Source organism: Canis lupus, chromosome 29, assembly GCF_003254725.2.
Source record: "Canis lupus dingo isolate Sandy chromosome 29, ASM325472v2, whole genome shotgun sequence".
Lineage (NCBI taxonomy): Eukaryota > Metazoa > Chordata > Mammalia > Carnivora > Canidae > Canis > Canis lupus.
The window spans coordinates 16,186,096-16,214,094 of record NC_064271.1 but is presented as its reverse complement, the minus strand read 5'-3'; the positions used below and the strand labels follow the sequence as shown (position 1 = coordinate 16,214,094).

Sequence of the window (27,999 nt, the reverse complement as noted above, 5' to 3'; positions counted from 1 at the left end):
AAAGACAAATGGATAAAGAAGATGTGGTCTATATGTACAATGGAATATTACTCAGCCATTAGAAACGACAAATACCCACCATTTGCTTCAACGTGGATAGAACTGGAGGGTATTATGCTGAGTGAAGTAAGTTAATTGGAGAAAGACAAACATTACATGGTCTCATTCATTTGGGGAATATAAAAAATAGTGAAAGGGGATAGAGGGGAAAGGAGAGAAAATGAGTGGGAAATATCAGTGAGGGTGACAGAACATGAGAGACTCCTAACTCTGGGAAACGAATAAGGGGTGGTGAAAGGGGAGGTGGGTGGAGGGATGGGGTGACTGGGTGACGGACACGGAGGGGGGCACTTGACAGGATGAGCACTGGGTGTTATGCTATGTGTTGGCAAATCGAACTCCAATAAAAAAAATATACAAAAAAATAAACTTAATCTGCTGAGGGTTTTCACCATGAAAAAAAAAAGAAAAGAAAGTAGATTAGTAGTTGCTTAAGACTGGGGGTTATAGGAGGATTGATGGGTAACAGTGAAGGGGTATGGGATTTCTTCTCAGGTCAATCAAATGTTTGAAAATTGATTATGGTAATGGCTATACAAATCTATGAATATGCTAAAACCCACTGAATTATACATTTTAAATGGATAAATTTTATAGTATGTGAATTGTATCTCAATAAGGCTGTTACCAAAAAAAATCTATGAGGGTGCCTGGCTGGCTCAGTCGGTAGAGCATGTGACTCTTGGTCTCAGGGTCATGAGTCTGAACCCCACGTTAGGGGTAGAGTTTATTTAAAAAAACAACTTAAAAACAAATCTATGACCCAATAAATTACATTTGAATTAAGAAAATATTTCAGGACCCTAAGTTAAATTTCTTCTTATGGTATATTTAGATCTTACTACTTGTCCTAAGTTATAAACATTTTAAAAATGCTAATGCTTTTCTAAATAAAAGCAATAGCTTAGGTGAAGAAATAAAATCTCAAATTGCTCACCACAGATGAACGCCAGCATTTCCAAAGCCAATGCCAGCAAAAGCACTTGCCAAGTGCATATTAGACCTTGCTTCAAGATCATCAGGATTTCTGACAGCCCTGTGGATGATATGAATACTTACATCAACGTTGGCATTTCCTACTGAATAAAAAGCTGCCTTAGGGAAAGATCTGGGAAAAAAGAAATTCTACTCGGTAGAAAGAAAAATTAGGCAACTTATTCAAATGACATCTTGTCTTCTAAACGAAAACCGAAGGGAAACATATTTTCTCATCAATGGTTTTGGGCAAAGGCATAATAAATATGCTGTCAGGCTGCTCATGTGATAAAAGTGCCAGCGGAAGCAAAGCACTGACCCTTGGATTATGAGCTACTCTAGGAAAGTGCCCTGAGACTCATTCTTCTTCTTCATTTGTCAATGATCTTGACGGCAGCTGTGAATGGACTTCAAGTAAACATATACTCAGAATGCACAGAGCCCAGACTGGTTCTCTGAAATGAGTCCTGGTCACCTGGGGCTGCCTGCAGGCTAATCGTAGCCTGCCCTGCTGTTTTTCTTTCTGTGACACTGCCCCAAACAGAACCCTCTGGAGGCCTCTTTTAATATCTGTGAAAATTACATGTTATTTTAATATTTATCATTATGAAAGTGGGATGTTATTGTAGGACAAGGCTTTGCCTGCTGTAGATGTCCCAATGCCACTTTGGAAAAGCAAATTCTCAAAGGCCCCTTGCAGATGCAGCTAAACCATCCTGCACACACTTGCTTAGAAATCCTGCTCCAGGGAGGAAGCCTAAGACTGCCAAGAACGACAAACCACTCCTTGCTTGCTTTTCACGATTTTGCCTGGAGTAAGGGTTCCTGTTATGAAGTAAGACTGCTACAGCCTTTTATCTCCTTTCATTTGGAATGGTTAGGCATCTGTGGCTCCTTTCCAAACCCAGTGCTAGTTTCTTATTCCTTGAATAACAAGATGAAAGAGAGCAGATGATGAGGCTTTAGCCTTCCCTGTTCTTTTTACCCACTCACCCTTCACTGTGCTTTGCCAAGCCTTCTGTCCTTGTCATGCACACTGGCTGACCATTATCTGGATCTGCATCTACCCAGTCAAACGCTACCCTGCTCCCTGATGGCTTCCAGAAACAGTTCTGTGTTCCTTTCCCCTGCTCTTACTATAAAATGTGGTCTGTGTTCCCTCTCTAGTACAGTTTCCAGCTCGGGGCCAGAGGAAACACTGCATTCACATCCAGGTCCAACCTGATGCGTTCTTTCCCTCCGTTACATGTTAAGTATAAAAGTGAGTCTGACTTTACATAGGTCTTAATGTCTCAGGGATTGGCTTTCATCTCTAAGTATAGCTCTTAGATATACTAAGTATATTTCTAAGTATATCTCTGCTCTCTTAGGAGCCAGTCATGGCTACATCATTCATAAATCTTTTGAAAGCTTTTAGAAAGCTTTTTATATCTCCTAACTCTATACATGTATCTCTTAAATTTAGTTCATGTTAGTTTGCTTACTTGGTTGACTCTGTGTGCCTTTGGACAGGGCCTGCATGAGCACAACCAACATCTGCCTCTCTGGGTCTCATTTCAGCTCTTGGGGTAGCCAAATCTCAAAGGACATCTTCCCTCACCTGAGCTCTCATTTCGAGGCTTTGATGAATAATCCTTCTATATGCAACTTTCAGAAATCAGGGGCTCATATTTTGTTCCTTTGCCTTTGCCTTTTCAGACTGAAGGATTCAGGTTTCATCTGTCCTCCTGTGCGTCCCTCCCCATCCTTTTCATCTTTCTGGAGCTTGCTGGACTCTGGTGCTCCTCTACACCCAGTGGTTGATCTTTTGATGAACAGACTTGCTCAGGATATTTCCGGATCTAGCATACTACATTTTATGTGAGGGTGGAATGTGGTTTTTCTGTTTTCTTTTTTTTTTAAGATTTTATTTTTAAGTAATCTCAACACCAAATATGGGGCTCGTACTTACAACCCTGAGATCAAGATTTGCAAACTTTACTGACTGAGCCTACGAGGTGCCCCTTCTGTTCTGTTTCTGTCTCCTCTGGGCCACATACCTCTTTAGATACTTAGCGACGATCCGTAGTGCGTGGACTGCCCAAATATCGCTGATTGGGTTGCTGCCCTGATATGCTGGCCGAGTGATAGGATTTGAAGGGCAAGGGCTCCGCATGTGGTAGGGGAGGGCAGTGTAGGATTCCAGGGCATGGCTAACAGGAAATATTTGAAACACATAGATTGAAAGTACCTTTCTCTTTTTTGCCCTCCATTCAGATTACAAACTCTTTTGGACATGTTAGGTATTCATTCCATTGCAGATATGCTATGTAGCAGTGATAATCCCAGTACATCCCACCAGGTCAGACTTTGGCCTCCAACAGTCATTGCTTATTATAGAAATTAACACAGTGAAGTTTATACGAATAGCACTACAGTGTTTTTTGACCAGTATGTGTTACTGGATTACATATGACTCCTTTCTAGTGCAAATAAATCAAATAAATCTCTAGTGCAAATAAAAATTTTTACATATTTGAGTCATGAAGAAAAGCACTGAATCTAAAAAATGATTTCCTTGCTAATATATTTACCATTTTATACCTTGTACTGATCAAATATCATATTACTTAAGGAGGGTTGAAGTTACATTGTGCCTCCTATTGAGAGTATGGTGCAGGGGGTGAGAACACAGATGCTGGTGTCAGCTGTAAATCTTGCCACAAGACCTTCCTGCTGAGGGCTTGGGGTAAGTCACTACCTACCCTGTGACTCTAAAACAAGGCAAATAATAATATGTCTTCCTGGTGCTGCTGTGAAAATTAAATGAGGTGGTACATGTAAAGCACTTAAAATAATAACTTAGAATAGTCTGTTGTAAAACTTACAATTCACCATTATTATTAATTTTTACCCTGAAAAAAATTCAAATTTTTTTCTGACATGCCTTAAACTAAAGGTTGGCTATTTCAAGAACCAAGTTTCAGAGTTTCCTTCACCTGCTGGCCTGCCATCAATTCTAATAAAGAAAACACATAACCATCTAGATCAATGATGCTTTGGGAGCACACTATAACATGAACTGTTTTGGGCACGATAATTCAGTCTTAAAATGGAGAATTTCTTCTATACATGAGAAGCAGATAACAGCTTTTGAACAAACCGTTGAAAAAAATTTTAAGTAAAGTTGGTAGATGGATGCTGTGGCCTTATGGTTCTAAATCTGTGGAATCTGTGCAACAATGCAAGAATGAGGCATCCATGTCAGGAGAATGGGGTGGCAGTGAGTCCACTGAGGTGTAGTCAGACCCCTAACCTGCATGCATCTCAATTCTGAGATCAAGAGCAGATCTGTCTCTCAGGGTCAGACTCCCAGAGTTGAGCTCACAAAAACTGTATGTAGAACCTAGAAGTCTGATTATTGATTTATTGAGATTGATTGATTTATTGATATGACTGAGAAATACAAGGAAATGTACAACTGAGGGGCACAGACATCTAAGCCTTTTGATGGCATCTTTTCTCCCTAACATGAGGTCCTATGGATGCCAAGTGATGATCAGAAGGCCTATGGAGTCCGAATAGAGGGACCTGCCTATAAGCTGAATACATGGGTGTGTCCAGCTTCAGAACAGGCCACTTGGCCTCAAAGGCAGATTCCTCAGGCTAGGTGTTCTCTCCCTCAAACAGTACTCAGAAGGACAACTACCATCAATCTCCTTTCTTCTGGGACCACTCTCCCTTTGATTGACAGTGAAGTCTTTGGGCCTATGAGTCATTCACTTAAAGGTGACTGTTTTGGTTTATTATTTATTTAGTATGTAATTTCCAATCAGAGAGGGTAATCTTATTTCTATTATTTCCAAGTTATTAGGGATGACTCTTCAAAGTACTGACAATGTTAACCGGGGTGGAGTTGGATAAAATTTTCTCCGCTTTCTTGGCAAGCAACATAATGTAGTGAAAAAAGCAGACCATGGACTTGGGTAGATCTAGATGTGAATCCTGACTCTGCTACTTTCTGTTTGCATGAATTTTATTGGACAGATATCAACCAAATACCTATGATGTGAGAGTCACTGTGCCAAGGGGCAGGAATGGAGAAGTCAATAAGATGGTCCTCTCCTCATCAAACTCACAGTGCAGTGAAGGAAATAGACATGAGAAGTGGAAATGTCCTAGAAAGAATGTATAGGCCACACAATGGGGAAGAGCAAAGAGTGGATTGGCCAGTTGTACTTGAGAGGAGGAAAGGGGGAGAATCAGCAAAGAAGAAGAGTCATCAAGAAGAGAATGATCCAGTGGAACTGGAAGATGAATTCTCCAAACAGATAAAGAGCTAGCATTGGGAACATTCCAGGGCCAAAGAGACCTGGCCTTCAGGCATTAGGCATGGAAAACCACTGTAAGACTTGTCAGGTAGAGGTGTGTGTATGTGTGTGCGCATGTGTGTATATGTGTGATGATTATATTGCATTCTTAGAGCTTGTTGAGGCCAGTAGAGAGGACAGATGGAAGGATTATGGGATGGAAACAGAGAGACTGATGTGGAGACTACTGCAATTATGTAAGCAAGAGCTGGGCAGGTATGAACCAAGGTGGGAACAATGAGGGTCAAGAGGAGGGAGCAGACAGGAGAAATTCAAGCAGGACAAGTGGTAGGAAATACTGGTTATATGTGGGCATGACAAAGAAGTTCATAGTTAAGGGACTCAGGAGAAGCTGTGAGGTGGTAGGGTGGTGGTGGTGGTTAGAGAATTATCAGATTTCATCAAATTTAAGATGCCATGCATTATAAGACACACCATTAAAATAAAGGTAACACTGAGGAAGAAAACCATACTGTCATACCACAGATTTTAGGATGTGTTCTCAGTTCGGAGATGTTAGAATGTCAAAAAATGAACACATGCAAGTGGATGAAATAGGTAGTTTGGGACCTGCTCAGTGTGAAGTGTCTGTGGGTCTCTGTGAGGACACTGGAAGGAACAGCACTCAGGGATCCATCAGTACATGCAGCTGAGACCAATGGAGCATGCACTTTGACGCTGGGAAGTTACTAAACATCTCAAAGCCTGGTTTCTTTTTCATATGGCGCAGAGCTGTGGTGAAGCAGTGAGGTGTGTAATGTGCTGCCACGGTGAGCACAGTCCAACTCAGGAGATATTAGCTCCCTTTCCTGCCCTCTTCTATGCTGTGGCATCTCTGGCTATTCCCTGCTTCGTGTAGCCATAGAGGCAGGTGTTGTGGGTCTGCCCGCCAGCTCCAACTGCTCCTTTCGCTCTGTCCCTGTGGCAGCAGCTGTGGCTGGCATGGTCTATCCTGAACAGCGGGTCTGTGGCTCACCCAGGAACTCACCTAGTCATCAGCCTTTACACATTCCATGTTTTCATCTAGGAAAGTGGATAATGATGGCCAAAGCTGAGGATGTTGTGGAACACTAATCAATGAATGAAAGCAAGTGCTTTTAGCAAGAAAATACTGTCCATAGACTTAGGTACTGGAAAAGCCCCTCCAGATGACCCCAGTACCTACCAAAGCACATCGAAGCCACTGTTGGCAACCACCCGGTCAGGCATGTGCAGGGTATGCAGAGGATCGATGAGTCCCAGTGTTGGTTTGATGGCTCGCGAAGCAATGCCTAAGACAGGGATTTTCAATAGAGGCTATAGGTATGGACACCATTAAAAAAATTAAATTATTTTAGGATTTATTAACAATTATTAATAATTTATTAACAATTTATTAACAATTTATTCTTAAAAATTAAAAATATGAGATGAGATTCATTCTCATGATGGGAGGCAGCAAGAAGAGTGGAAAGAGATCTGGAGTCAGAAATCTAGGTTTTTCAGTGGATATGAAGCTCCTTCTGGTTTGAAAGAGCCAAGTGTGCACATCTCTTCCCAGCTCTGGTTTGAATGATGTCACAAGCTATGGTGGGAGTATCTATATCAAAGAAATTGGCTAGTACTACAAGTTGGGGCTTATTTACTGATTAAATTCCAGAGAGCTGGTTTACTAGCACACTACTGGTTTGGGTCCTGGTTCTGCAACTTTCTATGTATCTTTGGGCAAGTCACTTAGTCTCTCTGAGTTCTCTGTTTAGATTAGATCATAACAATATAGGGCTTCTATCTCTCATAGCTGATAAAAGGATCATATTAGAAAATATTACATAAAAGTCTCTGAAAAACTATAAGGTAGAACTCAAGTATTGGCTACTATTATCTTTAATAATGTCGAAGGATAATGTAGTTTAATTTTAAAAAGAAAAGTTACTATAAATATGCCCTCGAATATCAATTTATTATGCTACAAAGGGCTGGGACCTTTGGATATTTCTGGAATTATGGGAATGCTTAATATTTCGATTGGGGTAGTAGTTACACGGGTTTATCTATTTGTCAAAATTCATCAAACCAACACTTAAAATGTATGCATTTTAATATATAAAAATTGTATCTCAATGAAACTGATTTAAAGTGTTGAAAAAAAATGTTGAAAAGATGTCCAGGAAAGGGAATAACCATTCACTACTGACATACAGGTACTAACTTGGGCAGAGAAATGGCCAATGAAGATTATGGCATTTCAGTATGCTTTTGTAGGTAACTGTCTAATAAACTTCAAAGAGAAGTTAAATTCTCTTTGAAGTTTATTAGACAATTTCATATTTTTATATGTATTGAAAAAAAAAGTGTGTATGCATACATACCCTTTCCTTAAATCTTTAAGTCCCTGATTTTTAAATATTAGGATTAAAGAAAAGAAGGTGGGGTTGAAAGGTAGGAGAGAGAATTAAACACAATTTTTATAGGCACAGTTCTTACCAGTTTTTACTTTCAAGGGTTCATAGTCAAAGATGGCAACTCCTGTAGTTTCACTCCCAGTTCCTGAGGTAGTTGGGACTTGAAAAAAATAATATTTAAATAAAGCATCTAAATAAGGGTCAGTGGAGATATTTAATTCAGCCTTAGGAAGCAAGGACCAAAGTTAGAGAAGGAAGCTTTGATGCCCCTATTGCTCACCAGATGTGTGTATCTATATTAATACACATGTATGCTTCACATGTGTCAGAGTCGTGTTAACATGCATGCATAATGGTATGCCTGTCAGCATTAACATGCATATTTAATGTGTATATGTGACGGCACTGTCTGCATTAATACACACACGTTTCACATGCATGGTGTCCGTGTCTGCATGACATGTAGGCATGTCTAACAAATATGTGCACTTTGATGAGTATGTGTGATATCTGTACCTGCATGAACACATATGTATGATGTCAGTGCCTGTGCCAACATGTATATGGGAATGACATGTATGTATGGTGTGTATGTTTAACATGCATGTGTAATGTCTGTTTCTGGGTCAACAGCGAGGAACTCTGGGAACTCTAGCACCAGGACTTAAGCAGCTGCAGCTGGGTATTCAAACACAGGCTGCTTGGCATCTCGGTTAGAAAACTCATATTTGCCTTCTCTAAAAGACATCTTTATTCCCTCTTGGCAGCAAGCACAGTAACGTTCTGCCTTCGCTGGGCTCCGTGGTTTTGTAGTTCTGTCAAGTTTCTAAACTTTACTAATCACCCCTCTGTGTGATGCTGACACAGTTTCACCAGAGGGTTCCATTTGCCAGACATCAATTATGTTGCTCCCTGCTGATTTCTCATTCACGTCAAAGCAGTTCATCTGCCTTCAACTTACTCCTATACCATCACAAGGCCCATTCACAGTGGGGGCTTATGGGGGGAGAAGAGAGAGGACAAAACTTTAGACAGATATTGTCCAGTTACCAGTTAGTGCATTTTAACTATAAAACTTTAAACAGTACTATGCTAACAGCCATAAAATAGGAGGGAAGAAAAGACCAAAAGATTCCAAGGTCTGCGTGGACAGATAAGCTATTTTGCTTTGGATTTGCGTATCTGTCCCCAGGGCAGCCAAAGAGCAGATGTTGCCCAGAGTGATGCAGCCATGCTGGCCACATGTCCCAGAGCAGAGACAAAGCCCCAGGTCAGCTGAAGAGCCATTGTGTGGAAGAAAGGGTTGAGTCAACATCAGAAAAATAATAGCCAATGTTCCCCTTATACTCCACAGTGGTTGGCAAAATGGGACAAAGCAGAGAGGGGTTTAGAAGACAAACCTGCCATTAGAGGGATATGATAATATGCGAACGATAACCTTCCCTCCTCCTTTACAAAGTGATTTCCTAGCATAAATCTGCAAACTTTCCTACCACTGACCCAAACTGCCTCCCTCTGTGCAATAATGAAAATCAGGATTTTAAACATAAGTGAACTGCAATCTATTCTGCTCTCTCAACAATGTACTATGCTGACATGAAGAAATCAGAAAGCTTCAGAAATGTATACCCTATAATTTCTTGCTTTCATTTTTCCTAAGGTCTTTTGCCAACTGCAAAATAAGACAGACAAACAACAGTCTTTACCTGCAATCAGAGGCTTAAGAGGCACAGACACAGGCTTTCCTTTCCCAATGGGGGCATTGACATAATCTAGGAAATCAGAGTGAGGGCTGGATGCATACAGATTAGCAGCTTTACAGGTGTCCATGGTGGAGCCACCACCAACAGCAACGTAGGCATCAAAAGCTCTCTTTTTGACAAACTCAATAGCTTCCATGAAACTTGGAGAAGGGAAAATAAAACCCATTATGTCATATTTTTTCAGGAATAAATTGCCACATAATTAAACAAGGCATGGAGCAAGTTTTAGGCAACAGTGATACATGTTGGCTTCTACAGAAAGTAAATAACAACAATAAAATAATACCTTCTATCAGTTGGTTCCACCCTCACATTATTGTAAACCTTAAAATTTATGCCATTCTTCACTAAGGAATCCATAACCATTTGTACAGGAGGGAGTTGGGAGAGGTTCTTGTCTGTCATCAAACAAACATTTTTAGCACCCATGTTTTGTAGGTCCTAAACAACAAAAATAATTTCTAATTAGGTTTAATTGACTGAGAACCATAATAGACTCTCTCTGGCAGACTTAACACTGTACATTTTTAAAAACAAAGGACTCAATTGTTGTCAATTTGCACTTGTTTTAAAAGATATGTAACATTTATAGTGGAAGATTGTGGAAATTTTAAATACTTGCCATTCCTACTTCCTTTGTAACTCCGGCTCCATATCTAATATTTGAAACGGCCATCTGGAAAAAAAAAAAAAAAAAAGATTTAGGTGTAGGGTGTGTTTCATTTCTAAAAACCTATCAATGAAATGAATGTTTTTTTTATTGTATAGAGAATAAAGTAGATATTTCTTTGCATGGTCTTCATTTTAATTTATGACTCCTGAATTAGGAGGACACAAGAGATTTAAACAAATTATTATATAATAACAGTGTGATAAAAATTCGTAAGAATTCATTGCTCTTTTATCCTTGGTTCAAAAGATTACTTGGACCTCTTTTGGGATTGTTTTAATTGCAAAACTAAAGAAGATGTAACATACAACACATATAAGTTGGAGAATTTGTATAACTGGGAATTTGTCCTATTTTGACGGTTGAACAAAAGTCAGTATTCTAGCCATTACTCATGTTATCAGAAGATAACCCTAACAAGGTACTTTGCTATATAGAGTGATCAAATAATAAGATTAGGGAACACCAATTAATAGATTTCAAATGAGATAATAATGCATTAGCAAAATAGTATTTTTTCAAGTCATTCATAAAAGAAAGAATGGATTGATTATATCTACCTCAAAGGCATAATCTGTTGTTTTCCCAGAAGGTGGAAATCCAGGAGCTAGGAATATAGAAATTTGTATCAGAGTAAGCCTCAAAAACAAGGGAAAAATATTATTTGGTAGTAAATTGGTATTTCAGCAGTGAACATAAGCATTTCCCTTAAAGAGCCTTACCTAAAAAGAAAAGAAAAAGCCTTACCTAAAATATATTTTCCAGTTTCATTGTTGCCTGTCAAATTTTGAAATTAAAACCTATATTTTAAGAGAATGTAGTGCTAACCTGATGCTGATTGTCTGAAAATGAAGCCATTTAAAATATTTTCTTCATTGAAATTGAAGTCTAAAAATCCTCTAGAAAAAACAAACCCTCTAGACTCTGGAGTTGGATTACTGTTGGAGAACAACCATTAGTAAATTCATTAATTAGAGTCTTGCTTACAGTTCTTATAACAACTGTGATCAGTTGTTTGCATTAAATTTTTTTCCATGGAGGAAAAAATTATCACAGTAAGATATTTATATTTTTCAAGCTAAAGCCTGCAAAAACTTAGTTTTCTTTGTGAAATTTAATAAAATTTTGTACAAACGATATTTCTTTGTAATGTATCAGGTTCTAGTTACGGCAAAAATGATTTCCTGTTGTATTGGAACAAGTAGTTCCACTTGCATCACTCCTGGTCAGTGAGATTGAAAAAAAAATCTACAGCAACAATTTCCACTACCATTTTTTTATTTTTAAAGAACAAGTGACCACAACTAGACAATAGTCTACTTTTGGCTTTCTAAGGGCAAGGGTATCCTTAATGAAAATTCAAATTTCTTTGATTCTTATCAACTTTAAAGGAATATTCTATTCTTGCTACTGAAGTTTAGGAAAAGACATAAATTGAATACTAGAAAATAGTGAGATTATCTTCCTTTAAATTATTAATTGTATTCTCCCAAACAGGAGACTACTAATTCTTTGTTGAGATCAACTAAGAATTTGAAAGAACCAGCTGAAGACAAAATTCTGCATATGTTCATGAGGACCTAAAAGGCTGAGCATGCTTTCATCTAGTAGACAGTCAGTAATGACGGGAGGTCCCTTGGCTTGTCCTAAATGGTGAGCCACACCAGTGGCAGGAAAAAGTCTTCAGTCACTCTATCTGTTCTGCTCCCCAACAGGCTTCTCTAGGGTTCTGCTTAGTTTCCTGTACGGGCAGGCCCTCTCGTTTCCATTCTCACTGTGCTGTTTAGATTTGACCTTTCCTTCTAAGGGGTGAAATCAGTTTTTGTGTCAGTAATTCATGTGACATTCTGAGGACACATTGAAGCTACAATGAGCTTCCTGCTGCTCTTCGGACAATGGAGTTGGGAAGGATTAAGACGTTTGTGGGAACTGCAAACTTGTCATTATTTTTAATTACTATGAAATAGAATGTTAGTTTTTTTAACTGATACAAGTTTTTTTCTTCTAGGAGCGTCTGGTTTGTTCTTTAGCCATTTTCTTTCCTGAGATGTATCAAAACCTCCCAAAGATTTCATCTTGATTAATTCTGTTTAACTCAGACTACCTTAAAATCATATCTGTGCCACCAATTTTAGCTTTGGCAAATAATTCTATTTGAAATAGAAAAACATAGCATTAAATATATACTTGAGCCAAGCATATAATCAGTAGCATACGTTCAGCTACCATCATATAATCAGAACTACCTATTACCAGTTGCAAGTGAAAAGGCAACCATTTCAACTTTCCTCTCACATCCCTTGATTTATCCTTTGCCCAAGTATTATGAGTGCCAATGGAGGGATTGGAAATTTTGGCCACCTTAAAAACACAAAATGTATTATTACCTTGGGAGTAAGTATGAGAATGAGTTGGGCACTGGCATCTAGGGAAAAGGAAAAAAAGTTAACCCGGAAAACCAAAAGATAGGAGGCTTTAATGTAATCACATTGCATTCTAGTCTTGAGATGCAATCAAAGCAGTAGCTGCTGGCAAACGCTACATGGGAAAACCCAGAAATCATCGTGGACAAAAATCCACTCTGAGTCTTTCCAGGGTCGCAGGGTCATTCCTCCAGGAGTCATTCAATTGTTCAGGGCTTGATAAATGCCTGCGGGAAGCTGAGAGAAGCCCTCTGGGGATACAAAGTAGTTTGAGGTGGGGTCTCAGTGCTCCTATGAGGTCCCAGCTCTTTTCCCAGGTTAGGAGCTTTGACCAAAGTGACCCAAGGTTAATTACTCAATGCACCTGCCTTCCCCTTCCCCTCCACCCAGGGAACTTGTGTTTTCCCATTTTCTTGAGCCTGACTCTGGCCCGGGCCTCTGAGAAGCCCTCGGTGGGCCTGCAGGCCTCGCTGGTGCCCACCTGGGCCCTCCATCCTTTCTCCGCCGGCCCCGCGCCCCCACCCCGGGCTCCTCCACCTGCTGCTCCCCTGCTCGCTCCCCAGGGGCCTGAAGTGCGCCCAGGCCCGTCACTCTCCCCTCCGCAATCCCTCACGCCTCCGCGGTTCCCAGTCCCTTCTCCACCCTTGGCTCGGGCCCCCGCGCAGTCCCGCTCCCTGCCGTTCGCGGGGCGCTCCAACCTCGCAGCGGGGCTTTAGGTTTCTGTTTCCTGCCAGATGACCTGGTCCCAGAGGGGTCCCCGTAGATACGTGAGGCCGTAACTGCCCCGTCCTCCATCTCCCACCCCTCCCCACCCCCCTTCAAATCTGGAGCGAGAACATCTGAGGGGCAGAGTGGAGAAGGAAGCGAAGTGTTGAACTGCAGGGTGGTCGCGACCTCCAAAACCGACGAGGCGAAGCGGACGTGAACGCTACCGCGAGTCGAGGCTGCCACCTGCTGGACACGCCTGAGGACGCCACGTGCGGAGCGTCCCGGAGCGCCCCGGCCGGCCTGAGCCAGTCTCAGGTGGCTGCAGGGCAAACAGCAGGCAAGGCCAAGTCCTTCGCAGGTGGGCTTTCTTTGGAGAATTTTCCCTGCTTTGCACCCTCCAAGGACCAGAAAGCGGAGGCAAAGGGATGAAAACATCCAGTCTCAGAACTTTCCAGTACCTCGGGCTGTGGGAACACAGGCTTTCTACACCCTTCCCCTCTTCTTTTTATTTTATATTTTAAGGTTCTGAGGCCGCCTCAACTAATCATTTCTACTTCTTACTTGTGGTTTGAATCCCATCCTCTTTTGCCTCCTTAGTACTTCTATCTGTCCTGTGTTCCCGGTATTCCCCCCCACTCAATCTTTGTCGTATTTAAGAGTTTGATGCTTCAAAGCCTCAACCTCTTGTCCCCTCTGGCTTGCTCACCCTCTCTGGGTCTCCTCCCCTGGCCTAGGTCTGGTGGCTCTATTTTCTTGCCTCCCACGCATTGCTTGGTCCCCTGAAATCTGGCTGTTGTCTCAGCAGTCCCAGCTTTCTTGCTGTATCCTTATTCTCAGACCCACCCCCCCACCAAGCACCTTATTCTCCTAGCAATGAACACTGTGGGCCACCCCCTCCTTGGGTGGGTGAAATGCTTTCCTCGTTTTCCAGGACTCCCTACTCTCCTGGGTTTCTTCTAATTATTCTTTCTCCAGCTCCTTTTCCACTCCACTCATTCCTTAAATGTTGGGTTCTATCCTGGGCTCACCCCTCACCCTTTATAGCAAACCACCTGTCAAGACCCCCCCCCCCCCCCCCCCCCCAGTATTTCTATACCCAAATCCATCCACTTCTCTTGGGTCCTCTGCCAATCTCTGGTTTCAGTGTCATCTCTCATCTGGATAATGACAGTGTTCCTAACAAGCTTCTCTTGGTTCTACCATTGCCACACAGTGGTCAGGGGCTTATTTCCAATGATGCTTCACTTCCCCCTCCCATGGCTCTTTGGATAAAGTTCAGATCTGGCCCTGCCTCACCAGCCCAGCTAATCTCTCTAGCCTGGTCCCTCGTCTTGCTCCATCTCTGGAGTTCTGGGAAAATTTGTTCTTTTCCTTGAATGGGCTACATATTCTCTTTTGTGCCTCCAGAACTTTATCCTTGTTATTTCCTCTGCCAGGAACATGTTTCCTCCTCTTCTTCTGCGTAATTTGTGTCCTTTCCCCCTGGGCAAGCCTGGAGGCCCCAGGCAGGCACTCTCCCTCTGTGGTCTGTACCATGCCTCCCTCCCCATTAGAACCATTATCACACTGTATTATTGGTATTGTTGTGTGTCTTTTCCTGCCAAGACACAGAACATGAACTGTGGTAGGGAGAACAGATTGTGGGCTCCCCCACCTTCTTAGGATAGCCGGAAACCACTGATGGGGCTTTTCTACACCTCCTGAGAAGCAGAAGAAACCAGGGTTAGAGCAAGGCTCTCATCTCCCCACCCTCTGGCTCTGGCCTGATGATTCTGGCCTTCCTCTGGGTATCACTGGCCAAGATAAACTGGCCAAGCTTTCAACCAAGGTCAGCCCCTCTCCTGTCCACTAAATCTTAGCCTGCTTCATTTAGCTGACTATACCTGCTCTAATTTCTCTTTTCCAGTTCTCTCTGGGACCCCATCCAACTGACCTTTGGGCTATGACTCCACTAACAGCTTACCAGGTCACTAATGCCCTTCACCTTGCTAATAAACCACTCAGTTCTCAGTTCAGTCCTCATCTTGCCCAACCTGTCAGCGGCATCCTATTCACTCCCTTCTCTCTGGAAACACTTTCTTCCCTTGCCTTCCAGGCTGCTCCTGGCCTAGTTTCTTTTCATGCTATTTACTCTGAATGCTGGAGAGTCCCAGGGTTCGGCCTGTGGATCCTTCTCTTTTCTTTCCACTCTCCCTCCCTGAGTGACCTCACCGTGTCACATGGCCTTGAAGGCCTTCCATGCTGATGGTTTCCACTGCCATCGTTCTGGTTTAGATGTCTTGCTTGAACTTCAGATTCAGTTGCCTACTTGACGTCTCCACTCAATGTCTATTAAGTATTTCATATTTTCCCTGCCGAAGACTCAGCTCCTGGTCTTCCCTTAAAGCCTCTTCCCTACCCCAGTTTAATGGCAACTTCATCCTTCCAGTTGTTTAGGACAAAAAACCTCAGGCTCATCCTTGGCCACCTACCCACCCCCTCCTGCCCGGCCCTCAACATCTCTGACCTCATGTTGCCCTCACTCACTCTGTTCCATTCACCATGTTCTGAAACCATTCTTGTGTTCTCCGCCTTCAAGTACCTCCCCAGAGAGCCACATGGCTCAGTCCTTCCTTCCACTGGTCTTCCAGTAACAGTTGCCTTCTCAGTGTGGTTGGCTGAGACCCTGAGGATATTCAGGTCTTAATACCTGGAACCTGCAAATGTTATAAAGCTAAAGGAATTCTATAGATGTGATTAAAGACTTTGAGATGGAAAGATTATCCTGGATTATTTGGGTGGACCAAAAATGTAATCAGCAGCAGCCTTATAAGAGAGAGACGGAAGGAGATTTGACATAAAGAAGGTTGACGTGACCACTGAAGCAAGTTGCTACATTGCTGGCTGTGACAATGCAGAAAGGAGCTATGATCCATTGCAAAAAAGGGCAGCTCTAGAAGCTGGAAAGAGGAAGGTAATGGATTCTCTTCTAGAGCCTCTGAATGGAGTGTTGCCTTTTTACACCTTGATTTTGGTCCAGTAAAACGAATTTTGGGAAAAATTGGAGTTAGAGTTTCAGAACTCTAACAGAATAAATGTATGTTGTTTTAAGCTACCAAGTTCATGATAATTTGTTACAGCAGCAATAACAAACTAATAGGTCTTCTCTGGCTATCTTCTCTAAAATTGCACCCTCTCCTCCAACAACCCATCCTCCTTTACTTTCTTTTTAATACCTATCAACATGTAATATGCTCTACATTTTACTAGCTTATTGTCTACCCCATCTGCCCCACCTTCACACTTAGCACCAGGTATGTTTTGTTTCTTGCTGTACCCCAGGGATGAGAACACTGCAAATCTGCAGTGAATGTGGAGTCCTTCCTTCCTGGCCATGTTCCTGTTCTTTAATACTGGCTCCTTTTCCTCCATTCAGAGTGCAAATCATTTGCAAATCCAAGTGCCTAAGGAGGCTGGTAGATAATGTAAATGAGAGATCAGAGCTGCTGGCAGTCTGTGTAGCTCTTGTGCAGAATGAGTGGTGGGCTGTATGCCAGGGTGTCTCAGGAAGCTGAAATGCTTGCCGTGTTCAAAGAAGGCAGCCACCACTTCACTTCAGCCCCGGCAGACTTTCCAGATGAAATGTGGGCCCAATGATGCCATTTCCCAATTTTCCAAGATTTTTATCTGAAATTTCCAACTTTCTAAATGCATAACCTATTAAAAAAATAAGCTCCATTTTGCCATTCCTGCTTTAACACTGCTGCTCTTGGGGACCTCATTCTCTTCTTTGCAGTTTCCAAAGACATCTGCTTCCACACCTAGTTTCAATTGTCCGCTATACACGTGACTGAGTTCCAATTCACTTCTGAGCTCTAGAAAAATATAATCAATTACCTGTTGATGGTCTTCTTCACCTGGATATACCTGAGACATGTCCAATTTGAAGTTCCTAAGGTAAGTTATCTTCCTCCTAAAGCTAACCCTCTCATAGTCCCTATCTTGGTAACTGGGCCTAATGTTTACCTGAAACCTTACCCAGAAACTCCAACCTTTCTTTCCATCTCACTAATCAGATAGAAAATCCTGATTTTAACGAACTCTTCAATATTTCTCATATCTACACCTTGTACCAGCTGCTTCTCCTTGGTACCTGAAGCCATCATCTTTTAGCTGGAGCATTACAATTACTTCTAGTCTTTCCTCTCCACTGTACACTGCCACCAGAAAGCTCTAACATAATTCTAATCATGCCACCCTCGTCATTCAACCATTCCAAAACCACGTTCTACAGGACACTGGTTCCAAGGGATATGAATGCTGTTGCTAGATAAAAAACTTTATGATAACACAGATTTAGAACAGAGTTTTTAAAAAGGTTTTTTTTTTTTTTTTTTACCTTGTAGGACTTTTCAGAGCCTTTCATGTGCTAATTATCCTGACTCCACAAAAGCACTAGGCTTTTGAGCAGTTACACATTTATTTAGCCATGGACACATTTAGCTTTTTTTCCATGAGGCATCACAAAGTATTAGTGTTTCACAGTGAGAGCTATTGCTTCCATAGCTTTCCATCATCTATAGGACATAATTCAAATTCTTCAGCATAGGACTAAGAACGGGACTGTAAAGCTAGAATATCTGGGTTCAAATTATGACTGTGTCATTTGCTTAGCTGTGTGACACTGGACAAATTCCTTTTTTTCATGATTTTATTACTTTTTAAAATCTGTAATATGAAGATAATAATACAATATGGCATAGGGTTGTTGTAAGGATTACAGGACATGTAAAGTATGTAGGGCAGTACCTGGCACATAGTAAGTGCCTAAGGAGTGCTATATTCTTGTTCAGGGTCTGTCTTCTCCATCTTCACCTCCTATGAAGGTAAGTCTGGATTTAATTACTTTTAGATCCTGGAACTACATCTCTTGCCAACAGTGCTGCTCTTCCCAGTCACCAGAAATTCTTCTCTAGTCCCCCTTCTTTCACCTTATCTCTACTTGGTAGCTCAAAATTTTACATGTTTTCCCAGGCTGACTTGGGCATTCGCACATTCCACAAGTATTTACCAGGTGGCTACTATACACCTTGCATTGCTAGAGGGGGAGTCAGATATGTAATAACGTTTAATACCCTGACTCCTTGCACATGCCAGGGCGGCGAAGCTCCTGGTGATTTCTCACATCTGTCTTTCTCCTCTGCACTCCCTGTCCCCTGCGTTCCCCACAGGCCCATTTCACAAACCCTGTCCCCTCATCCAACTACCTGCTAGACTTTAAACTGCTCCAGAGTCTTTCACCTTTGTATCCCCAGCACCTAGAATAGTTTTTGGCACAAAACATACACCCAGTACAAATGTGTTGATGGGGTACGTGAATCTGTCTCGGTCACTGCCCTGCAATGGCTGTCACTGCACGGGACAGGCAGGCACCGTCCTCTCCCGGCCTTATATCCTTAACGGTAAATAAGCCGGGTACCACCGCCTCGGTGCTCTGCGCGTGGTTGGGGCACGCCGCTACCACCCGACCCACCTGACCACGGCTCCGACGTGGAGCGGGCACGCGCAACGCTCTCCCCTTCCCCAAGGTAGGACACGTGGGGCCCGGGCGGGTCGCACCCAGCGGGGCTGCGCGGGCCCGGCGGCATCCTCCGGTCCCCCGCCCGCCCCCCGGCCCGCCGGCCCCGCACTCACGCTGCTCGCTGCAGTAGCCTCAGCAAGTGCGCGGCCCGGGCGCGGGCGGCCGCAGCCATGGCTGCGCAGTCTTCCTTCCAGGAGCCGCCCCTCCGCCCCCGCCGCCGGCCAATCCCGGCGCCGCCCTCCCGCCCCCGCCCACTCGGCCGAGCCTGCCCACCCCCTCTGCTGACTCTCCGGCCCCGGCGGTAGCCTTCTTTGAATCAGGACCATTTTCCCACGAGTCAAAATCTCATCCACCTCTGAAATTGCCGTAAAGGTAACTGCTCTGTAGGATCTTTGGTACTTCCTTAAGTCTCTCTACTTAAACGCCTTTATTTCACATGTTGGGTATAGGGCAAAGGGAGAGAAACGAGGGCTTTTCCCACTGATTCCTTTAAAATGCTACTTTGCCTTCCTATTTTCCAAATAAGTTATTAAGACATTGCATGTAAGCTGTTTTAATAATAAATAAGGACCTTGCAAAAAGCCCAGGGATTATTTTATACAGGGCCAGGGCTGTGTGCAACTGCTAAATCAAAAGTCTAAAACAAACAAAAAAAAAAAACCCAGAAAACTCCCAAAACAGTAACAACGAAACACCCTGGGCAGTTGAGAACTTAAAATGTGTTAAGTGCTCTAGAATAGCTTTTGGTGAAGTTAAGGTACCGTTAAATGGTTTCATCAGTAGTCACCAACTTTTCATGATCACACTATACGGCTTAGCAGGGTCAAGTGTTCCACCTCACAGTGGGAGAGCTGATCAATGATGGCAAAGTTCAACTTCAACTTAATCACAAATTATCCTAACATAGTATCAATTTAACATCTGTGTTTATAGTAATATATGTAATTTGAATTAATCTTTTCTTCTATGGCAATTTCTAAAGACGACATAAAAGTGAGGCAACACTGAAAAAGGACAAAGTGAACTCCCAATTTAAATTTCCTATCAACTACAAGACCGAAAAAAACAGAGTGGCTCATGAGTCTCCCCTGGATTCTAGATGTACTATGAATCCTTTTCAGTAGGTACTGATTTACTAAGATCAATTAGGGAACGAGGCCCATAAAAGCTATAAACATTTGACCTCCTAATTAAACCAGTTAAGGTCAGTTTGACAAATGAATAAAAAATAACAGTGTTCCAGTTAAAGATCTGGTGGGTTTATCTCTTCTCAAAATAGATCCTACCTGAAGTTAAAAAAAAAAAAAAATTGGGACATAAATGTTGAAAACATTTAAGTATTTTCTGGATTAATGAGGATTATTATCATTATTTAGTGAAGCCCAAATTTATAATTTACCATAAATGTTTTCACAGTAATAAAAAGCATAAAATCCTTTTTCAAAGAGACAGCAGTTGTACAGCACTTTCAATATTACATCTGTTACTTATTAGAAAAAACTCTTACTTCTTTTGGTATCACTGAAATCACCATAAATTACCCGCTTTATATTTTTTAGAAAGCAAATTAAAATAATGTTAATAAGGTATCCCCTGGCTTTACTTAGAATTTCTACCAATAGCCAAAATGTCAAAAGCGACATTAGATACACACTTTTATTAATTAAATAACTTTCATAAGAGTTACTTGTAAGTCATTTTAAATTGTAATCTTTCTGTCCCCTCCCCCTTGCTTTGATACACTCCTTTGTTATAAAAATAATGCAGAAATCAAATGTAAGTCTGAAAAACGACCAACTTTCCCTCAGTTTCCAAAGTCAAAAAGAAAAAAAAATACGTCTTTAAAAATAGAACTCATTCCCAGTTTCCACTGAATTCTTTCCTTGATTCTTAGGTCCTCAAATACATCCTTTAATCTCCAGCCAATTCTTGGTTGTGGGAAAAACATTACCTTGTAGAGTCCAGCATTTACATACTATCCTGGGGGGCGTGAGGAGGGCAGCCTATCCCTTCAACCTCAAGCTCAGTGAAGGCAGCACATCTTTTTCAACATTCCTGGCCTCCCAACCCAGTAACTAGAACTTAACATTTAGTACAGTTCTTCGTTTACAGACGGGTCCGAGGGTGAAAATTACTTTCTTCTTTTCCCTCCTTGGTGTTGCCCTCCTTTCCTCTTGCCGCCCAAACGAGGCGGCCCAGAGTTCATCTTGCCTCCCAAGCCCCCCTTTCTCTTCCCGGCCTGGCTGGGCGGGGCACCTTTCCTCTGGCCCCCAGGGCCCTGCCGGCCGCCTTTTCTCTTGCCCTTCTGGCTCATTTTCCTCCTCTTTGCAGCCTCCTCTTGGTCCTCTTCCCTCATCTGTTTATTGGTGGCCCTCGTCACGTCCAGCTGAGGTTTTTTGCTGTTCATCACCCGCAGCATCTCCAACTGGCTCTTCTTCTCAGCTGCAAAGTCCCCGAAAAGGGGCTGAAACTTCCTCTTCTTGCCGGAGCTGCGGGGCGCCTTCTCCTTGGGCAAGCGCTCCTGGAAACGCCCCACAGAGGCGGTGGAGACCTTGGCCACCTGCATGGCGCGGCCCAATTCCTCCTTACTCTGGTGTCCCGTAGGGTGCATGCCGGCCGCACTGGGCAGCTGCATCTTGTGCGCGCGAGCCAGGTTACGCAGCCGGTTCAGCTCATTCTTAGCCACGCGTTCCTTCTTGGCTTGGATCCGCTTGGCGAACTGGTCCTCTAAGGGGTCGGCACCGCCGGGCACCTCGATCAACCATTCCTTGGTGTCATCCCGAGCGCGCTGGTAGCCCCAGCGGCGTCGCCATTGGCCACTCACCTCGTCCCACACCAGATTGGTCTTCTTCTTGGGACGGATGCCCTTGAGCCGCGCGAACTGCTGCCAGCGTGTAAGCGGCCGCGGCCGGGGCACCGGCTTCTCGCGCGGCAGGCGCGTGGTGGGCTCCGGCAGGCGTGCCACCAGCGCCTCCTCCACGCGCTCCGTGGGCAGCTGCCACAGCTGGTTGATGAGCAGTTGCGTGTTGTCCCGCGCCAGGGCCTGCAGCTCCGCCTCCGGCGAGGGTCCCGCGCGCCGCAGCCCCGCTGGGGGGTTCGGGTCAGAGGCCAGCAGGTTACCCAGGTCGAACTCCAGCTCCAGCTCCTTGTGCACCGTGATGCGCTGCAGCTTCTCTGCCTCGTCCCGCTCCGCCTTTGCCAGCAGCTCCTCCACGCTCGGGCCCTCCATGGCTCGGCCTCGGCTCCCTCGCTCCGGGAAAGCACTTCAGAGCCCCTCTTGCCAACGCCGGCTCTCGCCCCGGCAACGCAAGCACGTGCGGCCGCCGAGACGCTCGTTCCGGAAGAGAAAGCTTCGCTTCCGGGGCACCCGGAACAGGCTCCCAGTCCCGGCAAGCCGAGGAAAGGCCGGCAGAGAGCGGTGTTGGAGAGCAGATGGGATTCCCGGAGGCCCTTCGGCGGGAGCCCGGAGGTAGGCGGTGCTGGCCCAGGAGTCTGGACTACATTTTCCAGGGCTAACTGGGGCTGTGGCTCCCAGGATGCAGCGGCGTAAGGGGCGGTGCAAATTTTGGACGTCGAGTTCGAGGGCTCCGCGAGCGACTGCTAACAATTTCAGTGTAAAATCAGTTCACGAGATGTTTTCGCTTCTGGGACTAGATAAATTATATTTTACCCGAGCCCAGACCCGTTCATGGGGGGTGGGGGTGGGGGTGGGGGTGCGGGGAGTCCTAGGTGTGGGCCGAGAGACACGTCCCACAACTGCACATAAAGCTAACTGTGGAAGATTTGGTTTGTTTTCCAGGCGAACGGGCCCTGGCAATTAGATTTCATCCTCTCCAGGCTTGTGGCAAAAGAGCGCTGGGCTCTGCAGTGAGACTGCGCGAGTTCCAACCCTGCTGTTGGACCTTCGGGTATTTGGGCCTATTTTTAAAAACCTGTAAGATGTGGTGGTAATAGCACTTACCTCTTAGGGCTGTTTCAAGGATAAATGAGTTAATATGTCTCTGGGGGAGCTTGGTATGGAACATAAGAGGGCGCAACAAATGTTAACGAAATACCAATTATTACTCTTTCTAATCGCTCTGGGAGTAGGCTAAAGAGGCAGTGTTATACGGTGATCATACACCCGGTTCTTGGGTCAGATGACCTAGAATCTCGTTTTACAGGACCTGCTTTGGACAGATTGTTTAACCTAAGCCCAACTCATGAGTGGAAAATATGAAACATTAGTTCCCGGTATGTTAGCCGTTGTTAATCACGGTATTCCACTGATGGCAAAGGAAGGCTCAGAGAAGGAAAATGACTTATCTAAGGTTATACAACTGGGAAACGTGGGAGCAGGAATGATCTTAACTCTGGCTTTAACACGATTGACATATTCTCTGCAATGTTTTCAGGCTCTTGATACATAAAATGTGTGGTCTGTTGCCCAGCAGCCTAGCATCACCTGAGAAGTTGTTGGAATTGCAGAGTCTCTGGCCTCAACCCAGGCGCAATGGTTCAGAACCTTCATTTTAACAAAATCTCTGGGTAATGAGTATGTACACCACGTTTAGGAGGCACAGTGCTGATTGTGTGGCTTACAGGTTTGGTTTTGTTTTTTTAATGGGAAGTTAGGAGTTGTAAAGAGGGGGTTATGCTGGAAAATTAGCCCATGGAAATGGACATAATAGCTCTTAGGAAATAGATTGTGTCGAGTTTCAGCTAGAGGGGGCATTAGGCGTAGTCCCATCTACCATACCTCCCCCCTGACTTTGGTTTCTGTAGCTCACTATCTTTCCTCAGCTTCCCTTTGTTCATTCACTCATCATGCATTTAGTGAGCACATTTTGTGCATCAGACAGTATGCTGCAACCTTTTTGCCTCTTTTCTAAAAGTATTTTAGGTGGCAGTTACGAATAGAGCTGCTATAAACAAACAAAAAGTGTTTTAGGATTTGCATGTTTTTTTCTACCTTTGTCTTAACACTCAGCACCAAGTCTTTAATACCATTCATGTTGTGGGGTCAAGGCCAGGCCAAAGGCCATATTAGGTAACTGCCTTGAACCTAGCCTTGACCCTTAAAAGGTTTTGTGATTTACCTAGGAGAGTGTTACAGACATTGATGTGGCTGTTCTGGACTTGGCTTAGTTTCTGATTCATTCACTCATTCTTTCAACAAACATGTGAATGATTGCCATATTCCAGACACTAGACATGAAGATTATTGAGATTGTGTGGAACAGTAGAGAAGAAGGAAAGGTTAAGAGAAATTTGCACTTGGGCTTTTAATAGGAAGGTCACGTTTGTAGGATTTTAGTTCCTCTGTCAATCTTCAGAGTTCGGGGAGAAAAAGAGCAAATGTCAACAGGTGTCCAAAGAACAAATGTTAACAGGTGTTAAATGGTAAACAGCGAGTTCTCACTGTATGAAATGCTATTTGGTTTGAATTATATATGTCAGCTCTTTTTGAACTCTAATTGTTTTATACTGAATAGTTTTTTTCAGTCCAGGTCAGTTTTAATTTCCTTATGATGGGAGACTGATTTTTACTTCCACTTTGCCAATGATAATTCTGGATACATAACAGGTATTCAATACCTGATTGAACAAATAAACCTATTAAATAGACTTTTCTAAATTCAAAAAAAGGATTAATGTTGGCTGTTAGATTCATTGTGAACAAAATTATTAAGATTGGGATTTGTGGCTTAAAAAAAAAATTGGTGAGGCAAGTAGGTGAGTGGTGGTCTCCAGCTTGTATTTGTATCATCTTTATGTCAGGCAAGATTTTGCAGTGTCAAGAACAAGCCTACCAAAGTTGTGCAAATATATGTGAATATATTTTAACAATACACGAAATGGTTGTATATCTTTTATTGTTTTTTCTCCTTTGTCTTTTCTCTTTGTTGGTTTCTCTTCCTTCTTTTGATGCATAATGCAGACAGATCCCAAGTTTGGTCATCAGACTCTGTTTTTCTCTTTATATTGGGGCCATGAGCTGGCTCCAAATAGCTCTTTATTCCATGGTATGATAGTGCTCCTTATGCTTGTTTTCTAAATATCTCTTCCCCATTCCTATTTTTCTATCTTAGTTACCTTTCTAGAGTCTTAAGAACATTCCTCAAGAAAGGCAAAAATGAGGCATAGGACAGAACAGTCAACAATTATATTTTTTTAGAAACTATTGAGAAGTATTTCAATAAGAAAAGTGAACTAATAGAGATTTTTTTTTTTTCTCCCCAGTCAGGGGCAAGAAGGTTAAAGGCGTGAAAGTAATACCTTTACGTTCCCTCAAAACATAACTACTTTGTTCAGTAAAACATTTTTGTAAGTATTTTTTCCCTTTTTTTTTTTTTTGATGCTGCATTAACTTAGATTTACTTTCTGAATGTTTCTCAATTGCCCCTTTCTGGTAGCGGAAATTGTTAGGGATGATGCAATCTTTAATCCTGCTGTGAACATAGTTATTTTGAGCATTTTTGTCTAGGAAGTTCAATGTGCTAGTAATTTGATAAAATAGCAGAAAAGGGCCCTTAAAATGCTTACGTTATTTCCACATGGTTCATTTTTACTGATTTATAATTTTAATTTGGAAGTACCTGAAGGGAAGATTTAATTTTGAAAATTTCTTAATCATAGACAAAATCTGTGCATTCATATGCTTCAGTTTTAGTCAGAAACCCATTGTTTTGTTTTACAAATGAACGTAGAAGTTATATTATTAAGATTTTGTGTAGTTAGTATAAAAGCAGATAGAATAACTACCTAACATTATACATTTGCCTAGAGGGGACTTTGTATTTGAGGATAGTAAAAATGCTGGTAGCATTTTAAAATTGACTTAAGTTGATTTGCTATCTGTAAAATACACAGTGGTTTCTGTTTTTCAAAAATGGGCATATACAGTTTGCTAAGAAAATTGCATTTCCCCAAATCTTATCACCACCTGTAAGATACGAGCACCACTGGCTGATGGTTTTCCTTCATAAGACTTCTTCAGTAAATCCCAAGGGAATGAGATTGGTGTTAGGCTTTAAATTTTACCTTTGTAAGATGTTCAATAAAAAGAATGAAAGATTGATTTAAAAAGGAAAACTGAGGGTGACGGGCACTGGGGGTTATTCTGTATGTTAGTAAATTGAACACCAATAAAAATAAATTAAAAAAAAAAAAAGGAAAACTGAAGTTTCAGCATCTTAGGGATATTTGCACTCAAAGAATCCAGTATCAAAATTTAGATCCATTTATTTAAAAAGCCATTTTGAAAGTAAAATTCCAATGAGCAAGAAATCTTTTTGTGTTTTTCTTGATTAATAGAGTGAGAACAAATTTTGTAAGACTTTAGAGTAGATTTACTCTAGATTAGGCTATTGAGCCATGAGTTCCTTTCCCCTAAGGAAAGCAATTTCATTGCCACGGAGATTTCAGTTTGTCTTTCCAATCACAGATCATGTATGAACATATACTAATCTGCCAATAAAATTTTTCTGCTAAATTTCCCACATAAACAATGTCAAGAGTACATAGTAAAGTTATTGTTATGTGAAATAAACATTAATTCTTGGTCCCTCTTAACCCAGAATTATTTCTAAACATTGTTAACCCCATTATTTTTTAGATTACATCTAAAAAATTAAAAACAATGAATAGAAACTCTAAAAATGTGACCACGTATAGGGGAAATGCTATAGTCTACACTTTTTTCGAGATATTTTTCCTTGCTACAGAAAGACAGCAGAGGAAAAAAACCTCTCTTGTGGCAAGTAGGTGTGACACTGTGTCCTTGATAGCATCCAGAAGTGCACTGCAGTCTCATCTAGGTCCCTGTGAACCACTTGGTAATGCAGAGGATCCAGTTAGTTGTGGTGTGTGTACTTTCCCCCACGGCCTAAGAAGGACTTATTATTTAGAATGTATAAATAAGGTTCCTGGCATTTTCCAGTATTTATTGTACTTGCTTCATTATCTGAGATAGTATGAATTTTCAGCTGGGCAAACTGACTTCTTATTGTGAGTCCCTGGTTCCCTTCTCTGGGAAGCCTGTGGATTTTAGAGGCGATATAGTTAGATTTCAGGCTTCAGTTATTCACCTGGAAAATGAAAGATTTTGAATGGGTGGCTGTTACCATTCATCTCTAAGATTCTTTTCTTTTGTTAAAAACCTGTGCTCTTCAAACATTCCAATATTGTTTTCCTGTGATTTCCCATAAATCCCATTTTACAAACCTCCCCCTCTTCCTGAGTCATTATCTCACTTCCTAGGTTGGCTGTATGACTCCACATAGTGAAACAGCTCTTTGCATGCGTTAGGAGATTGACTACAAGTGTGAATCGGTTTTTAATAATGTGGAGGCTGTGTTCTGTAGGTTACTTACAATGCTTTTCTTTTTTTTTTTTTTTTACTTTATTATTATTATTTTTACTTACCATTAAACTTCTTTGAGAATTGGAAGGTAGGGTAGAGAATGAGCAGGATATAAGCCATTTTTCTATTTGTTAGCTGTACTGGAAAAATGTCTCATAGGGAAGAAGATAGAAGATATATTTATAAAATATTTGATTTATAAAGTCAGATCTGAGGATGAAAGATTGTGGATTGACTTTATTTGTGTCTATCTGGGCCCAAGATCTAGACCTGATGATGTTTTTTGATTGAAACAATCAACTGAAACCTTTGTAGAGAAAGTTTTTTAAAAAGCTTCAAAGTTAACTCCTTCCCATAGTAAAATTGGGGCAGTTTTGTGTTTCCTGGTTTGGTGTTGCTTCAGATAAAGCTAGTGAGAGAATTTCAACACCAGGAAGGTGAAATAGAATAAAATATAATAATGTTGCTGGTATGTTTAGTAACTATCATTATGGGAATAAGTAAGTTTTGGTAATTTCTGGCCTGATTATGTGGGGACAGATTCCCCAAGGGATCATCACTCCATCTGAAAAATGGGCTAACATATAATTTCTCAATTTTAGAGTTCTGTGAGTTGGAGATAAATTATTCAAATACACGTTTGCAAAGAAATTTAGAGAGGTAATCAGGAGACAGGTTCTGGCTCCGTCTTTGCTACTCTGTACTTACTTCTATGCGGCTTTGGTAAGTCATGTCACCCCTTTGTGTGTCTGTTATGTTATCTATG

The 27,999-nt window shown here is 42.2% G+C and overlaps 3 protein-coding genes across 21 annotated transcripts in view; 1 reads left to right on the top strand and 2 right to left on the bottom strand.

The window, feature by feature from the left end:
- The window catches only part of ADHFE1 (alcohol dehydrogenase iron containing 1), a 43,142-nt gene extending 24,023 nt beyond the window's left edge, over positions 1 to 19,119 (bottom strand). For 3 of the 9 annotated variants that reach the window (XR_007407027.1, XM_025477875.3, XM_025477873.3), the window contains exons 1-10: positions 19,003 to 19,119; positions 12,586 to 12,623; positions 10,759 to 10,805; positions 10,151 to 10,204; positions 9,815 to 9,969; positions 9,472 to 9,668; positions 7,848 to 7,925; positions 6,550 to 6,655; positions 3,075 to 3,227; positions 998 to 1,096 (exon numbers count right to left, since the gene is read on the bottom strand). Coding sequence is in view for 6 of the 9 variants with exons in the window: in XM_025477875.3 (XP_025333660.1) it covers positions 998 to 1,096; positions 3,075 to 3,227; positions 6,550 to 6,655; positions 7,848 to 7,925; positions 9,472 to 9,668; positions 9,815 to 9,969; positions 10,151 to 10,204; positions 10,759 to 10,805; positions 12,586 to 12,623; positions 19,003 to 19,061 (986 nt within the window). In the remaining 3 variants the exon portion in view is untranslated. Of the gene's footprint in view, positions 1 to 997; positions 1,097 to 3,074; positions 3,228 to 6,549; positions 6,656 to 7,847; positions 7,926 to 9,471; positions 9,669 to 9,814; positions 9,970 to 10,150; positions 10,205 to 10,758; positions 10,806 to 12,585; positions 12,624 to 18,575; positions 18,815 to 19,002 lie in introns of those variants that run through there. The other 6 variants (XR_004810573.2, XR_003147658.3, XM_035708467.2 and 3 more) reach the window with 4 other exon arrangements.
- LOC112678549 (LINE-1 retrotransposable element ORF2 protein) overlaps positions 19,112 to 27,999 on the top strand; it is a 156,662-nt gene continuing 147,774 nt past the window's right edge. For 5 of the 11 annotated variants that reach the window (XM_049103838.1, XM_049103837.1, XM_049103836.1 and 2 more), the window contains exon 1: positions 22,219 to 22,358. The gene's annotated coding sequence lies outside the window, so the exon portion shown is untranslated. Of the gene's footprint in view, positions 19,262 to 22,218; positions 22,359 to 27,999 lie in introns of those variants that run through there. The other 6 variants (XM_049103845.1, XM_049103840.1, XM_049103844.1 and 3 more) reach the window with 6 other exon arrangements.
- RRS1 (ribosome biogenesis regulator 1 homolog) lies at positions 20,532 to 22,244 on the bottom strand. The gene has a single exon (XM_025434286.3). The coding sequence runs from the start codon at positions 22,116 to 22,118 to the stop codon at positions 21,021 to 21,023; it is 1,098 nt and encodes a 365-aa protein (XP_025290071.1). The 5' UTR covers positions 22,119 to 22,244; the 3' UTR covers positions 20,532 to 21,020.